We start from the raw sequence: 16,983 nt of genomic DNA, 5'->3' as shown, positions 1-16,983 counted from the left end.
GTGAATAATTGGATGTTATGGACATAACAAACACATTTATTATAAAAAAAAGTATTTATATATCATATGTTAATAATAATAATAAATTATTAATATAATATGAATATATTAAAAATGAGAATAAAGATAAATATTGAAAAATAATGGAAAATAATAAATAATTAATTGAACGTTATAATAATATTTCAAAAAAAAATATTTATTTCTTTTGTGATTAAAAATGAATATTATTAAATACATTAAACTTTATCATGTGAAATTGTTTGGAATAGAAAAAAAAAATCTTATACTCAAAAAATAGAGATCATCTTTTTTCAACTAATAAAACTAAAACTATGTGTATTTAAAAAATTTAAATATATTTAACCTAAAAAATTATTTTTATTTTATTAAATCATAAAATATAGTCATTACTCCTACTTTGACTCAAAAGAATGATGAATATTATATTGAATAACTTCAACTAAAGTAATTTTAAAAATATTTAGATTGAATAATAATAAAAAAATTATTAATATAATATAAATATATTAAATATGACAAATATTATAAAATAATATGAATAATAAATTAATTAATTAAACGTATAATAAGTAATAATAATAGTTTTAAAAAAAATTAGAGAATAGAAAAAAAATAGTATGCTAAGAATAAAGAGATTATATGCATTTAAATTTTTTATTTTATTAATTAGTCATAAAATTTAATTATTACTTGTATCAAAAGATAGGAATAGAAAAAAAAATATTATGCTAATAATAAAGAGATTATATGCATTTAAATTTTTTATTTTATTAATTAATTATAAAATTTAATTATTACTTGTACTTTAACCAAGATTAACCAAGATTGAATTCAAAAGATAGGACTTCAAAAGATAGGAATAGAAAAAAAATATTATGCTAAGAATAAATAGATTATATGTATTTAAATTTTTTATTTTATTAATTAGTCATAAAATTTAATTATTACTTGTACTTTAACCAAGATCGAATTCAAAAGATAGGACGGCCTGAAATGATCAAATTCCTGAAAAAAAAAACAATGAACAATAGATTGGTGAAACATAACATATTACGAATTTAATTATTGAATGAAATAATGATGTTGATAGAGAAATTGATGTTAATATAATTTAATTATTACTCATTTTAACCAAGATGGAATTTAAAAGATAGAATGTTGTTGTAGTTGTCTAAAATGATAAAATTTCTGAGAAAAAAAAAGCAAAACAGTGAAATCGATACAGCTTAGAGTTAGAAGCTGCAAAAGAAGACCGAATAGGCAGAATATCACTCTTTTCTCTTAAATTGAACCTTGTTGATATAAAATTATTTATAGGAAAATAAATATTTAAATAGAAAAGAAAATGAAAAGTTGGGTTGATTTATTATATTGATTTAATTGCAGTTACACGGTTTATGTTTTTCATAATTATTGTTTTTGTGTTAAATTTTATAATTATTATAATATGATAACTGAAAGTTAAGTTTTATATTATAATTAATATAATATAATAACTGAAAGTTAAATTTTATAATTAATATAATATATAATTGAAATTCTTAATTTTATTGTAGATTTTAATGTTTTATAATTAGTATTTAATGCTAAACATGATAACTACATTTTTTTTTTCTATTTTATAATTAATATAATGGGATAACGGAAAGTTACATTTTATAATTAATATAATATATATTTGAAATTCTTGATTTTATTGCAGTTTAAGTTTTATATTATAATTAATATAATATGATAACTGAAAGTTAAATTTTATAATTAATATAATATATAATTGAAATTATTAATTTTATTGTAGGTTTTAATGTTTTGTAGTTAGTATTTAATCCTGATATTTTATAATTAATATAATGGAATAACTGAAAGTTACATTTTATAATTAATATAATATATATTTGAAATTCTTGATTTTATTGGAGGTTTTAATGTTTTATAATTAGTATTTAATGTTAAACTCAATTAATATAGATAAATATTTGGTTTAATGTGTATATGTAAAATATTAAATTTTAATATATTTTAATAATAATTATAACATACATTATTTAATTTTATAATTATATATATACAAATTAAAATTAATTAATATATTTTGATTATTATAATATATATATATATATAATCTAATTTTTATAAATTTTAATTTTAAAAAATAATTCAAATAATATAAAAAATATATATATCTTTCATTATTTTACTTAATTTCAAATTAAATTTTATAATTAATATTTAATAAATACCTAATAATTATAGATACATTTTTAATATGATAGTTTTATTGAAATAAAAATTAAAAAAATTGTTTTATTTGAAGGGTTAAAATATTTAATAATATATATATATATATGTTAAATATGTGAGTTTTAGAAAAATAAATTTAATATTTGATGTACACTTCAACGTGTGTGATTTGAAGTATTAAAATATTTATTAAAAGTGATTTTTAAAGTGCAACTTTATAAAGAAATAGATTTAATATAGATAATTTTTTAGATGAGAATTTAGAAGGTTAAATTGTTTTATTTGTAAGTAATTATGGTATGAGAAAATTTGAGAATTATTATTATGTATATAAATATTTATATATAAAAATAAATAAATATTTCATATTAAGACAGTATATTTTATACTTAATTTAGTATATTTCAACTTTATTTTTATTTATTTTCTTATTTCCATAAGTAAAACATGTTTAATAAAAGTTGAACAAATAAATCAAAATCAAAAACAAAAAACATATATATAAATAAATTATTTAACAATCAAAATGAAGTCAAAATGTATCGTTGTTACATATCTAGGACAATCTACATTGAAAGTTGGATTTTTTCTGACATATTAGTTGATAGAGCTCGGTACTGTCAATTTCTAATTAACAGTATTTTAGAAAGTTCAGAGAGACTTAACAAAGCTAAAAAACACAGAACCAGATAGGGTCAGTTTTTAAGAACCATTCAACAAAAACTAATACTAAGTAGTTTTTTCACCAAGGAACAATGCATATTATTGAAAAACAACCATATTAAACAGATAACTCACCTCAGATATTGCTTGGGTACATGAAAACCCTCACTCTATCCCCCTAATAATAGAAAGAATACAAATCAGTAAACCATAACGATACCATTACAATATGATCTAAAAGATACGAAATTGTAATTACCTTAGCTCGAACAACTCCACAGTTACCATGAGGACGTGAGATCTTCCCCAACGTTCAAACATATATTACAATATATATCTGATATCTCACCTCAGATATCAGTGTGATCCGTTCTTCTTCACCTTGGCCTTGTATATATAGGCAATGCGTTTCCCTTGGTACCATGTAACTTCCTCTTTTGTGTTAACTCCCTCGATCTGTAACAATGAAGTGCTCGGATACTGATTTGACTTCGATCTAAAACCAATAAATACAGGAGGCATGAATACATTCAACTCAAGGATATTACGATTTCTAAAAGAGAGAGGATAACCAGTCATACCTTTTGTATCCTAAAATCGTGCCTCGCACATAAAGCCTAAAACGAAATCAGTGTGAGGAAATCCACATCTTAAACACAGACAGAGAAATGGAAATGGCAAGAGATTTCTACCTGATAGTTTCTCCTTGACACCCCTTCACCATGGCTATTGCTGTGAAGATTCTTATATATGCAAAAAGAATTGAAGACATGTAGATAGACTACAAACCGATATTAAGCGATAGTCCCACCTGAGTAGGACGAAGGCTTTGGTAGAACCCTAGCCAATACTCTAGACCAAGGCTTGGGGAAAAGAAGGACCTTCCAACGACCGTATAACTGCAACAAAATGGTAAAATAATAAAAACACAAATTTCATATACACAAATAGATGACCGACGAAGAAGCACATAGTAGAGAGGATATCGTTTAACAATCGATCAGATCGAAAGGAAAATCAGTGACCGACGAAGAAGCAGAACTCACTTGGTTGTAATAGAACAGAAGCACATCGCAGAGAGGATATATCGAAAGGAAAATCAGTGACCGACGAAGAAGCAGAACTCACCTGGTTGTAATAAAACAGAAGCACATCGCAGAGAGGATATCGTCTAGCAATGTTTCACCAAATTAATCAACCAACAATGCTGAAAGCATATAAGTGGAATGTGGTTCATAAGAAGCTGTTCAATAAAAGGATTTATAGTATCATCAATCTAACCAGACAAGTTTAACCTAACTATGTATAACTGGAGATTTCTCTTTCAATAATTCAGGCCAACTATTCAGATTAGTTTACAGTCTATCAATCATATTCTATCATCTAATTCAATTTCCAAATAGATATATGAATTTTGTTTGATTCAGTATTAAAACCCTAGTATTAAAACCCTAGCGAGTAAGTATCATGATCAATTAGACGGCGTAAGATTCTACATGAAAAATCAAATATGGAGCTGGAAGATGAAAGAACATTGGAATATATAAAAGAAGAAATGAGAAACATACGGCGCTCTGGAGTGCTTATCTATGGAATTGATTTCCAGAGGATTAGAACTGCATATTCTCTGTAAACAAAATAGTTTGCCGAAATCGAGTAGGTGAGGAAGATAAAATGACCGTAGCGTTTGGTCCACGAGAGCGGACTGTCGATGAACTTGATCGATCTAAACTCGGCGGCGGCTTTAGATCTCACGGTGGTTATGACAGGAACTGTAACGCTGAAGAAAGATTCTTCCAATTCCAGATGAAGAGAAAAGAGAGATTCTTCCAATTCCAGTTCCAGGCCGATTGCTCGGGTTTGGTAGGAATTCTTCAGATCAATAGTGCGCCAGGAAGACATAAGCCGCCGGGAGCAGGAGAGGCTCTCGGCCTCAAATTATCGCGGAGAGAATATGTTAGTGGCTAGATTAAAAGGTGGGACCCTTTCTTTCTTTTTCTTTTAGAGTTACTATCCATTCATTTAGATAAGCGCGTGATTGTTCACCTTGAAACAAAATAATTAAGCATATATATATATATATATACCGAACTTTTATTAATATGCATTATGACTATCAAATTTAAGAGAATAAACCTAAAAAAAAAAAAAGTTGTTATTAATTTGTAAAAACAATTTAATATTACTCTTGTAATATTTTTTAAGTTACAAAAAATGAAAATATAATAAGTTGTTATTCCAAACTTACATACAACGGTCCAGATTGCACCTACTGCAGGATTACTGTAAGGACTTGTGCACTAAATCATAGCTCATAAACCCTGCAAACCTGAAACGGGTAACCTTTCTTTGAGGAGCGCGATAAGGGTTTCTTTTGACGCCTTATCCATTTTGCAATTCCTTCATACAGAATCCCTCTAATAATGCAGGCTCAAATGTTTATCAGCTCTTCTATTGTTCTCCATCCATCTTCCATGAACATGTCTGTTAAATTGAACTCTCTCGCTATACATCAGATGAAGGTCAGATTCTCTTTCTCTCTCTCTTTCTCTACTCGTGACACAATTTGTTCGTTCTCAAGTTTCTTTTGTATAAATTGATGCTATTTCTTATAATTGTTTGAAGTAATTCATTGTTTGGCTTGAACCCAGAAAACTAGTGTTTGCTCTTCAGTGTTAAATTACATCAATGTAGGTTTAGTTTGAGTTTAAGCTCATTGGGGGACTAGAAATGGTTAAAAGGTTGATTATTTGTTGTCTTTTTATTGGCAGACCATATTAGGTTACACTAAAGGGGGGAATGGTTGTATATTAGGGTTCAGACCGAAAAACAACAGGAAATTCAAAATTCTTCAAGCAATGAACATGGCTGCTGCAGGACAATCTGATGATCCTGGAAAGATGAATTTGGATGGTATTATCAAAAGAGCAAGAAACATGTGGGAAAATTGTCCTGATGAAGTTAAAACTTTCCCTTGGGATAGAGCTGTTGAGAATTTCATTCAGCTGATACTTGATCTTGTTCTTGCTGTTGTCAAATATCTTTCAGTTCCTCTATTAGCAATCACCACACTCAGTGAAATGTCTTACTGTGCGCACGAGAGGAAACTTGTTCTCGTCCCTATACCATTTGTTATTGGTTTCACTATTGCAGGGATATTAAGAACATCTGTTCTCAAACTATCTCCACATCTAAAGGTTTGCCATAAGTTATTTTTTTTCTGAAATCCTTTTTCTTACCCTTTGATTCATGAAAATAGTTTGATCTTGATGGAGATCCAGGTGGTTATTTTTAAATAATCTTGTTTGATGTAGGTTGGTTTTTTGGGTAAAAAACACAAGGGTATAAATTTATAATGATTTAAAAAGACAAATTGGTTGATGGTTTGAATAGTGCATTTGATTAGTAAATTATTGATTAGATAGTGAGTTATTTGTGATTCATCTCAAATAACCCACATTTGGTATTTTGGAACATTGAGGACTTGTATGATAAGCTTGTTTGATGTAGGATTATTTGGAAAAAAACTTGTTTGATGTAGAAAGTGGTGTGATGGTATGGAAATAATCCACACCCTGGTTTGGTTTGAATTATTTGTGATTAATTTCAAAGAGCTCACCATCCAATCATCCATAAAATACATTTGATTTCTTTACAAACAAAATTATATGTTTATACCTCTAATGTCTTCTTACCTAAATAACCAAATTTTCAATAACATACACCAAACAAGGTTATTTGAAAATAACTTATTGGTTATCTAAATTGACTTGTTTCTCATGTTGATTGAATAATGTTGTTCTTTAATCAGGATGCAGAAGTTCCATGGCATCTGCTGGTCATTGCGGTTTTCTTCACAATCCTGAAGTTACCAGGTCCATATTACCCCTATTGGGGACGCATTGTTATTCCTCATGTAGCCAATGGTGCATTATGGGGATCACTATTTTTCGCATTTATGTGGTATAAAAATTCTGCAAGACGGGCAGAGACACCAAGATCCGACTCTTCCCAATCTGTTTGAACTGTAAACACACAATGGTTTTGGTTTTTATGCTCCAAAGGCTCTTGGGTTGGATGTTTGGAGTGTCGTAAAATCAAATGATATAAAAATGTTGTTAAGTTCTTATGTAAAGATTTATTTCCTTGAATTTAATAAAATTCTGCTTCATTTTATTTCTTGATATCTATTTCAATGTTTTTGGTCTGAATTTCTATGGTAAACAATATTACTTTTTTTTTATCAGATTTATCTTAGTTGGAGTGTAAGTGGGAGTGTAAGTGGATCAAATTGGTCATTTTATTCATAGAGATGCATGTTCAAAGGTTTGGTTGATCCAAAGAACAGGATAAGTTGCTATTTCAGGTTTGAATTTTGATTGTTTTTATAAAAATATGAGGTTGAAATTTTGATGTGTTACATGTATTGAAATTATCACAATTATCACAGTGAAATTATCACAATTTTGGTTAGACAAAATTACCGTCTTTTTATTTTAATGTAATATTTTTATTTTTCTAATTAATTTGTCACGTTTATAAATGAAAGAATATTAAAATAAATTTATTTTTAAAATTGAATAAATTTTCACATACAAATTATATATTGACTAATGTAGCCTAGTGGTAAGAGTCGATTTAAAAGATCAAAATATTATGGGTTTAATTCCATTTTGAAGCGTTTTGAATTTAAGTGAGTTTTTTTTTTAATTAAGAAGAATTAATATGACACCCCAACTGTCATGGTTCCCGCTTTCATTCAAAGCATTTCTAATTGAAATTGAACTTGTGATATTTTGATTCTTTAAGCTGACTTTACTCCTAGACTACTTTAGGTGTAATTTTTATTAAATAAAATTATTAAAGCATTCAAGCTCAAAAATATCATGTATATACATATGAACAACATAAACTAATAATAGATAAATTAAGAAAATTGAAAGAAAAAAATAAATAAAATTGAAAAACAAAAAGAAATGGTCAAATGACTTAATTATAAGTCACGTGACTTTGACTTTTCTAACATCTACGTAAGCGAAACGGTGAAGCACATACTAATGAACTTGTCTTGAAGAAGTGTGAATCTATGTAATGAAAGATCTTTTATGAGAGTATCTATGATCTGGTCTTCGGTGGGAATATATTTGATGTGATTAATTTTTGGTCACTCGTTCAATTTCAATGTGTTTTGTGCGAGCATTAAACACTGGATTAGCAGATAAAAATGCAGCACTTATATTGTCACACTATAGAGTAAGAGAAATTGATAAATGACGTTCAAAACTCTAAAATAATGATTGAAGCCAACATAATTTTGTCGTTGCATGAGCAAGTGTACGATATTCAAATTCAGTACTAGATTGAGACACTCTTTGTTGTTTCTTTAAATTTCAAGAAATAAGATTATCTCCGAGAAAAATACAATAAATGGTTATCGATCTTCGGTCATCTGGACAACCGGCCCAATCTGAATTAGAGTAAGATGTCAAGTTTAAATTTGGAGTGCATCGTATGAATAACCCATGATTGAGAGTATGTTTTAAGTATCACATTATCCGTTGCTATCCAATGAGATGTGGTAGAAGTTTGCATAAATTGACATGCTCTATTAACTGCAAATGTTAGATTAGGACGAGAAATTGTCAAGTGTGAAGAGCTCCAAGAATACTTTTGTAAATTGTAGGATCATGAAGATGATCACCATCGTGTCGAGAAAGAGAGGAACCTGAAACAATAGAAGTGTGTAGTGGTTTGACAATTAATATATTAGTATGTGTAAGGATGCCATGAATGTATTTCGTTTGAGATAGAAATAGTCCTGAGATAGTTCATGTTGCTTGAGAATGTTCTATCTAGCCAAGATCTTTGATTAAGAATGTTTCACCAAGTCATTTGGTTGTTGGAGAGATATGACCTAAAGAGTTACCTATGAAGACAATATCATCGATATAGACGAGGATGTATGAAATAATATCGCTAGAGTGAAATACAAATAAAAAATGTCTTGGCTTCGATGAAGTCTTGAGAGACTTAGGTTCGTTACGATACTTTCTTGAGATTTAGATAGCCAGATCATCTCGTAGGAATTTTTTCTCCCAACGGAAGTATATCCTAAATCTTCTATCTAATATTGGGATGCTGAGATGCAAACCTGCGGACTCGCCTTTTAAAGCTAATCATAAGCTTTCTAGATGTGTTGATACTGAGATAGATAAGGAGAGATATCAACGGTAGTTGGGAGACTTATATACCTTGCTCATACCAGGCCTGACATTTCATATGTTGTTGGTGTTGTGAGCCAATACATGCATGATCCTCGCAAGACTCATATGGATGCAGTCCATCATATTCTGAGATACTTGAAGGTAACATCGGGTAAGGGCTTGTTGTTTAAACCTCACAATCACCTAGATATTTAAGGATATACCGACTCGGATTGGGCTGGCTCCTTGAATGATAGGCGTTCCACTTTAGGCTATTATGCCTTTGTTGGAGGTAACCTAGTAACTTGGCACAACAAGAAACAAATGGTGGTAGCAAGGTCTAGTGTCAAGGCGGAGTATAGAGCTATGGCTCTTGGAGTTAGTGAGCTCTTGTGGACTCGGTCTTTTCTTATAGAACTTGGTTTTACACCAACTTGTCCTATGAAGCTATTTTGTGATGACAATGATTCTATCTCTATTGCTTATGATCCATTTCAATATGATCGAACCAAGCATATTGAGATTGACTGATACTTCATCAAGGAGAAGATTTCTAGCGGTCTCCTCTATACCCCTTATGTAAAGACTAACAATCAACTATCTGATGTGTTAAATAAGGGTCTTAGTAGTAGATATTTTGTTCCCATTATAAGCAATTTAGGCATGATAAATATCTCCGTTCTAACTTGAGGGGGAGTGTTAAGAATAATGGGTCAATATTGTATAGTGTTTATATTTTAGGGTGCTTAGTATGTGTTAAGTATATATTAAGGCCATATACATCAAGGGTCACATTTGGGTTTAGGGTTTCTTATCTATATATAGTTGTCGCAAACTATTGGAGAGACTGAACTTCTGAAATTATTTTATTCATAACTGTAATGTAGCTCGGAATGTAGCATACCAAGCTCGAGATGCCTATTCGAGGCCATAAATTGTTTTGTGAAGATGACATACATGATCATTAAATTCTTGATTGATAAAGTCTAGAGTGTACCATGTAAGAATGCATTACCCACATCCAATTGATGAATCAGTCACTCACGTTCGTTCGTTCGTGAGTGACTGTAAGGGTTAAAACGATACAAAACATCATTAGCTTGATAACTGGACTAAATATTATCAATACTAGGTTGTTTATTAAAACTTTTAGCAACGAGACGAGCTTTGTGTCGTTCAATAAAATCATTAATTTTATGTTTGATTTTGGAAACTCATTTGCACCCGATAATATTTTTTGTGATGATCGAGGAACAATTGATCATGTCTCAATGTGGATAAGTGAATTGAATTCTGAAATAAAATGTCTTACTTAACAAAATACATACTCAAATCTAAATTGTGAAAAAAGAACAAAAACACATCCCGATACTAAAAAAAAAGTCATCTAATGGGTCATAAAGGGGAGAGGATATGATGTCTTGAAGGATGTCCCAAAGATTGGGTCATCCTTCAAAATCAGTGTATTTTAAAAACTTCTATGGGGTCTTTATACATTTTTAAAATACACTGATTTTGAAGGATGACCTAGTCTTTGGACATCCTTCGGACAATAAATCCAGCTCTGTCATAAAGACCAAATATGATCATCTACTCCCGTTTGTTCCATGTTTCTCATGTTCCCTCTCACATAGGGGACAAAATTGTTATTGTTTTATATTTTTACTGTACTTTTGCCCCTCTTTTATGAGAGGAAACATGAAAAAAAAAAACGAAGGGAGCAAACAATTTCTCTAATTATCTCATTTAAATAATCAATGATATAACTTAAATTTATAATTAAATTAATAAATTTAGTAATATTGGTGTGTTTTCAAACAATAACCGATTTCAATAATTAAAAAAATTGGGTTCAAATTTGTTCGGTTTAGGTCAGGAAAGGATTGAAATTGGTGCGTCACTAAACGATGTCGTTAAATTGGAGGGTTTTTTTTTTTCTCTCTCTCTCCTCTTCTTCTCTGATGGCCAAAACTTGTTTGTTCTTGAGTAGATAAGAAAAGCAGCTTCTGAAGAAGGGCAGTCGTCGTTGGTCTGGGATCCAAATCAAAGGAAGGATATGATGGACCAGCGGCAAAACTCAACAGTTACTCAAGAAAGTAACAAGAGGAAGCTTGAAGAAGATATTCAACTTGCTAAGCAAAGAGCACAAGAAATCGCAGCTCGTCTATCCATTGATGCCGAATCCAAACGCCCTCGCCTTTTCTCTGACGACAATAACGGTTTCTCTAATCCCTCCAATCCATCTCCCACTCCAATTCCTTGTAAGATCTCGCTTTCACTCTTCTTACATCTCTCGAAAATCCTCTTCTTTTTCTTAATTGATTCTTATATTTGGACATGGGTATGCATACCCATGTTCAAATCGTTGCATTTTCAATCTTTCGATCGGGTTTTCTTTTTATTTTTGATTCAAAGGTTTCTAGGGTTTCGTTGAATGCATAAATGAAGATCTGCTTCTTTAACAATTAACTACTCTTTGTTTTAACCAGCCACTGCACAGACGTTTACAAGTCAGTTCAGTTCAAGCATCCCACCTGCATCGGTACAATCAGGGACTGTTTATGGTTTGCAAGGCTCTAGTAAGACAATTGCTATTCCTAATGGAAAGGTATTATGTAATAAAGAGATTCAGTCATGTTTTGCTTGTTTTATGCTGTTTTCTCATACTTGTTTTATACAGGTTGGCATGGTGATTGGTAAAGGGGGTGAAACAATAAGATACATTCAGCTTCAATCAGGGGCTAAAATCCAGATAACCAGAGATTCAGATGCTGATCCTTATGCAACTACTAGGAATGTAGAGTTATTGGGTACTCAACAGCAGATTGAAAGGGCAGAGGAGCTTATCATTAATATTATCAAAGAGGTGGAGCAATTTAGCAAAATCAATTCAGTTGACATGATTTTTCTTTTGGCTAATCTTGTTTGTGAATCATGAAAACAGTCAGATCAAGGGAACACTGCACAGTCCGATCCGAAAGTGCAGCCTGGGAATGAACAGATTGAACTGAAGGTTCCCAACCATAAGGTTGGTCTGATAGATCTAATACAGGTTTCTGCTTGAGGAAGATCTCGTATTTGTTGTTTTCTTAGTCAGACCCGATATGTAGGTTGCGTCTCTTATTGGAAAGGGTGGTGAGACTATTAGGAGTATACAGAGTCAATCTGGAGCGCGTATCCAGGTTTGTTTTTAACAAATTATAGATTAAATAATTTATTCTCCTGCTGATAATTATAATAAGTTTTCTAATTATTCCTTTGATCCAGATCATTCCACTTCACCTTCCTCCCGGGGATACATCAACAGAAAGAAATGTTTACATAAGCGGACTGAAAGAGCAAGTTGAATCAGCTAGAAGTTTGATCAATGATATAATTTCAGTGGTGAGTATTATGATAATCCAGAAGCTTTGGTATTGATTTCTCATTTGGTAATTTATCTGTTATTTATCATGTGTCATTTGAGTCTTATCTTTGGGAAAAAAATGAAATACAAAGAAAAGAATGAAGATTATTCACTCCATGCAAGAATTATCTACAACACAACTCTTCAGAAAGCCTAGGATGATGTATTTTGATATGAAATGAAGATTAGGTTTTGAAGGGTCAATCTTGATGACATGTGATTGGCCAATTAGAAAGTGTTGTATGGTTTTATTTATGATTAGTTTGCCTTTCCAAGAGCTATTTACTGGAAGTGGTTGGGAGTTGCTTGCTTCCCAACAAAGCTCATTTATGTTAATATAGGTAGTTGTTTTCTCATTTAATTAGTGTTTCTAATATTGCTTATAAATTGCAGTCTTCTTTGCAATAGTTGACAAAATCCAATTATATGAAGAAATCTCCTTTCTCTTAAAAATTCTGTGGGTTATGATAACTATGTTAGTACTTTAGGTTATATTCTTTGTCAGTATTTTTATTTCTAATAAGATTGGATTTTAGTTTTATAAATAGGATCCTAATCCTTGATGACATTATGCTTTGGTTAATATGCAGAAATGTTATGCATGCATGTCTCCTTTCAAATTCTGTACCAACCCATTCTCAGTTCAATTCTACCAACCCAATTTAGGGTTCGTATCATATTTCAACTTCTTGAAGAAATGTTTCTGGTAGAACCTGAGATGTAGTAGCATTCCAAACTACTATTCAATCTCATAGCAGCTACCTAGTAAAAAATGAATGATTTAAATCTTCATTCCACCCCAGAATGGCTGTGTTTAGTGTTTTTATAAAATTTTTATTTATGAAGTTATCGCAAATACGGCTTCCTAAAGAATAAGTAAAAGAAGGGGGTAGGGGAAAAGCCTGGAGAACAACTTGCGTGATAAGTAGAGGTTATATTCAAACATTATTTAACTCTAAAGAATTGAAAAAAAAGTATTCACAAATTCAGAATCTAAATTACACAAACTATCATATCTCTTTCTGCCTCTAGGCTTCCTTCAACTGCTAACTCTGAATGCTTGTGCCATTCTTCTTTTAGTTCTTAATGTTACGTTTGTTTTGGTACACATTTTGTCATCACCATTATGATTGGAAGAAAACTACATTTATATTATTCTTGCAAAAGAATCACAATGTTTCGGAAAATTATCTGTATACCAACTGAAGTTACAATAATCATACAATAATCTCAATTATTATACAGAAAGAAGCCAAAAACCACTCTATAATCCAGATTATAATATAAAATCTACTTTTTTTAGAGCATAGATTTCTTTCCCTTGAGAAAACTGAAACATTTTTTGTTGTTTGAGACCATAGTTTTTTTTTACCTGAATAGGCTAGCACAGCATCTTTCCGTCTTAACCCCCAAACTTCAAACATAAAACCTTAACATCTTAAGTTCAAACTCTTACCACTTGAACTACCCTAATTGGATAATACAAAAAACAATCTTGTACCAAACGAATCAAACGTAACTGATGTTGAAATTTTAACTTTTGACGGTTTTTCACTTATTGTGACAAATTACTTGTTTCAATTTCCTATTCTGATGTTGAAATTCTTTTTTCTACGCAGAATCGACCAAGACAAGGAGGGTATATGCAGCAGCAGCCGACTTACCCACCACCCCAGAGCACTTGGGCCCCACCCGGACAACAACCGCCACCTCAGCAACAACAGCCTGGATACGGTTACCCACCTCCTCCACCTTATTACAGTAACTATTCTGCTCCACCACCAGCAGATTCTACTCAATCCGCTACCTCAGCTGCACCAACGCCTCCATATTATGGTGGCTATCCTGCTCAAGAACAGTCGGGCTCTACTACTCAACAGCAATTGCCTTCCTCTTATTATGGTGCCTATCCTGCTCAGACTTCAGATCAATCCGTCGCTTCTTCTGTCGCACCCCCGCCTTATTACTATGGACAATCAGCCGAAATGGGAAATACTCAACATAATCTAACCTCCTATGGGTATGGATATGGTTATCCTCCACCCCCACCTGTTCCTGGCCAAACCTACGAACAGGATCCTTCCAAACAGACTTCTCAATCTGATGATCAGAAAAAAAGTGATTCCAAACTAGATGGAACTGTTGAACAATCAGATAAGCCGCAGCAGCAGCAGCAACAGGTATATCCTTATGGTTATGGGACTGCTGGTATGTATTATGCAAGCGGTTATGGTCAGATGGGTTATGGTCATCCGGGTTATCCTGCACAACAAGCTCCTCCTGGAGCTTACCCTCCACCACCACATACGGAGGCGTATGGTGGCTCTGAAGGAAATGGTGCTCCCCCGGCTAATGGAGCAGATACTAAGCCTGTTATTGAAACAACTAAAGGGTAATTGTGTTTTTTTTTCAGATTATTTTTTGGTATGGGGGACTCGGTTAGCTGAGAATTGGTCTAAGTTTGTTTCATTTTTATTATATAATGTAGTGTAGTAGGGTTTGGTGATTTGTTCTTACTATTTGTTTTTGGGTTTTTTCTAGTTTGTTGATTAATGACTTTACAGACTTGAATGGTGGGGGTGAAGAAGGAAGGGGTTAATACATTTAGTAACAATATTTCTGTCAGATTCTGATTGATAATATTTACAGGTGGTTTTTCATTTGTTGGATTCAAATTCATATCTAAATGTGAACCCTATACATGTTGGGTATTTGTCTGTTGAGTTTGGTAATGTTGCTCAAGATTAGTAAACATTTTGGTTTGGGTATAGTATGAGTGTGGCGGTTACAACCCGATAGGTTCATCGTGCACCAGCAGTTGCATTTTCAGGTGTTAGGTTAGATTCTCATTAAAAATGGCAGATTAAAATGAGAAGTAATGAAAGGAAAAAGAGAAAATGAAGACTAGCTTGGTAGGTTCTTTCATTAGTGGGATGTGGCTTGCACGATATCATTGGTGTTAGCATTATCGGTTGCATGCTTTGTCTCCTCTATTGCACTGGTTTTCTACCTTTTTCCCTGAATAGAAACCAACCTATGAAAGTGTCCTTTTTTCCATTTTTTTTTCTTTGACCAACTTTTATTACATAAAAGTTGTGACCGAGAATGTGGTGCGATATGGGGTGAGATCTTCTGCTACCGAATAATTATTTGTTCCTTCTCACTGGAGGGACATAAAGGTAATATATTTTAAAAAAACAAAATAAAAATTACCTTTATGCCCCTTCATGTGAGAGGGAACCAATAATTATTGGGGAGAGAATCTCACCCCAAATCGCACCACATTCTCAGTCACAATTTAATTGAAATTTTTTTTATCTAAAAACACACTTAACCTAATGTAGTCCACAATTATACTATATATCATTCTGTTGTTTTATTTTTTAGAATCAAACAAACCCTATATGGAACGAGGGTAAAAAAGTAATAAGAGTACCACGGATGGACTAAAGGTACGAGGGATGAAGATAAACGATGATGCACTTATAGAAAGAAAGTGAGGAATATTGATTTTTTTTTTATTATAATATAGTATACAGGAATTGTCAAATTGGGGTGGCTTATCGGGTAAAATGAGATTTTGAACCGCATTTTAAATCTCACACTTTTGGTCCTTATTGTTAAAATTATACAAAAATAATACGGTTTCAAACACCATTAATTTATTACGTATTTACAAATAAAAATTTATGTCACTAATTTAATAGTTATATGATATGAAACAACTATGCGAGATCTTTATCACCCGAAGATCTCTACCCGCTGCTCGGCACGCTCCTCTGTCTCCACCAACATAATTTGTAGTTAAAAACAGGGAGATTGTCTACGAAGGATCATGAATTCCATCATTATGGAAATGGAATAGTTGTTGTAACTGACCTTGAAAAGCATATACATTGTCAAAATCATTTAGGTTATCTAGGTTTTAAAAGAAAACTAATGAAGATGTGAAGTACTCAATAGACAAGAAAATAACAGCAAGAATAAGGATTATGAGTATAAGATATTTTGCTCTGAAACCATTGGAATGTAGATTGAGCGGTTTAGTAGGTGGAGAAGGAGTGAAAAAACTCCCATTTTGTTTGATTTGAAGAAAAATTAACAACGTTTAAAATTATTAATACAAAATTTTGTTTATGTATAACTTTAATTTTATTTCAAAATTGTCATGTTTGATTTTTTTTTTCTTTCTAAAATCTCAATTTACTACATTAGTATTAATAATTACCATATTTTTATATTTAAAAATAATGTGTTCATATATTTTTAAAACAGAAATTCATGTTTTCTAATTATAAATTTAACCATATCAATTACCTAAAATTACAAAATTATTAAAAAATATATATTTTGAAATACACACTTTCTATTTACAATTTATATGATCCTGAATTTTTATTTTATCTTTTATACAAATATAACAGAAATAATTTATTCTTCATATAT

General features: G+C 31.2%; 3 protein-coding genes across 5 annotated transcripts; 2 read left to right on the top strand and 1 right to left on the bottom strand.

Moving 5' to 3' along the window:
* Positions 1-2,763: 2,763 nt before the first annotated feature.
* On the bottom strand, positions 2,764-4,866 carry LOC124932540 (60S ribosomal protein L35a-3-like). 3 transcript variants are annotated; one of them, XR_007098751.1, is made up of 6 exons: positions 4,497-4,866; positions 3,975-4,171; positions 3,621-3,827; positions 3,510-3,545; positions 3,188-3,424; positions 2,764-3,106 (listed from the first exon to the last, which is right to left on the bottom strand). XR_007098751.1 is itself a non-coding variant. In XM_047473191.1 (6 exons), the coding sequence occupies exons 3-5, from the start codon at positions 3,698-3,700 to the stop codon at positions 3,286-3,288; spliced, it is 255 nt and encodes an 84-aa protein (XP_047329147.1). In that variant the 5' UTR covers positions 3,701-3,827; positions 4,057-4,171; positions 4,497-4,866; the 3' UTR covers positions 2,764-3,106; positions 3,188-3,285. The 3 variants fall into 3 exon arrangements, 1 of the variants encoding a protein (XP_047329147.1); XR_007098752.1 differs by having other exon boundaries at positions 4,057-4,135; XM_047473191.1 differs by having other exon boundaries at positions 4,057-4,171.
* Positions 4,867-5,252: 386 nt separating this feature from the next.
* On the top strand, positions 5,253-7,104 carry LOC124931252. The gene is made up of 3 exons (XM_047471680.1): positions 5,253-5,450; positions 5,700-6,125; positions 6,740-7,104. Exons 1-3 carry the CDS (start codon positions 5,352-5,354, stop codon positions 6,950-6,952), a joined length of 738 nt encoding a protein of 245 aa, XP_047327636.1. The 5' UTR covers positions 5,253-5,351; the 3' UTR covers positions 6,953-7,104.
* Positions 7,105-11,072: 3,968 nt separating this feature from the next.
* Positions 11,073-15,248, top strand: LOC124931117 (far upstream element-binding protein 1-like). The gene is made up of 7 exons (XM_047471507.1): positions 11,073-11,392; positions 11,621-11,739; positions 11,812-11,997; positions 12,076-12,159; positions 12,242-12,313; positions 12,399-12,515; positions 14,157-15,248. Exons 1-7 carry the CDS (start codon positions 11,188-11,190, stop codon positions 14,931-14,933), a joined length of 1,560 nt encoding a protein of 519 aa, XP_047327463.1. The 5' UTR covers positions 11,073-11,187; the 3' UTR covers positions 14,934-15,248.
* Positions 15,249-16,983: the final 1,735 nt, after the last annotated feature.

This window comes from Impatiens glandulifera, chromosome 3, assembly GCF_907164915.1.
Source record: "Impatiens glandulifera chromosome 3, dImpGla2.1, whole genome shotgun sequence".
Lineage (NCBI taxonomy): Eukaryota > Viridiplantae > Streptophyta > Magnoliopsida > Ericales > Balsaminaceae > Impatiens > Impatiens glandulifera.
Note: the sequence above shows the minus strand (reverse complement) of the source record. Positions and strands in the feature narration are given on the sequence as shown.

Excerpts from the sequence above, each read along its gene's own strand:
- LOC124932540 (XM_047473191.1), bottom strand. The coding sequence starts at position 3,700 with ATGTCTTCAATTCTTTTTGCATATATAAGAATCTTCACAGCAATAGCC. Across the intron at positions 3,546-3,620 it reads TGTCAAGGAGAAACTATCAG|GCTTTATGTGCGAGGCACGA; the intron begins GTAGAAATCTCT and ends ATTTCGTTTTAG. Across the intron at positions 3,425-3,509 it reads ACGATTTTAGGATACAAAAG|ATCGAAGTCAAATCAGTATC; the intron begins GTATGACTGGTT and ends TATTGGTTTTAG.
- LOC124931117 (XM_047471507.1), top strand. The coding sequence starts at position 11,188 with ATGATGGACCAGCGGCAAAACTCAACAGTTACTCAAGAAAGTAACAAG. Across the intron at positions 11,393-11,620 it reads ATCTCCCACTCCAATTCCTT|CCACTGCACAGACGTTTACA; the intron begins GTAAGATCTCGC and ends TGTTTTAACCAG. Across the intron at positions 12,160-12,241 it reads TGAAGGTTCCCAACCATAAG|GTTGCGTCTCTTATTGGAAA; the intron begins GTTGGTCTGATA and ends CCCGATATGTAG.
- LOC124931252 (XM_047471680.1), top strand. The coding sequence starts at position 5,352 with ATGCAGGCTCAAATGTTTATCAGCTCTTCTATTGTTCTCCATCCATCT. Across the intron at positions 5,451-5,699 it reads TCGCTATACATCAGATGAAG|ACCATATTAGGTTACACTAA; the intron begins GTCAGATTCTCT and ends TTTTATTGGCAG. Across the intron at positions 6,126-6,739 it reads AACTATCTCCACATCTAAAG|GATGCAGAAGTTCCATGGCA; the intron begins GTTTGCCATAAG and ends TTCTTTAATCAG.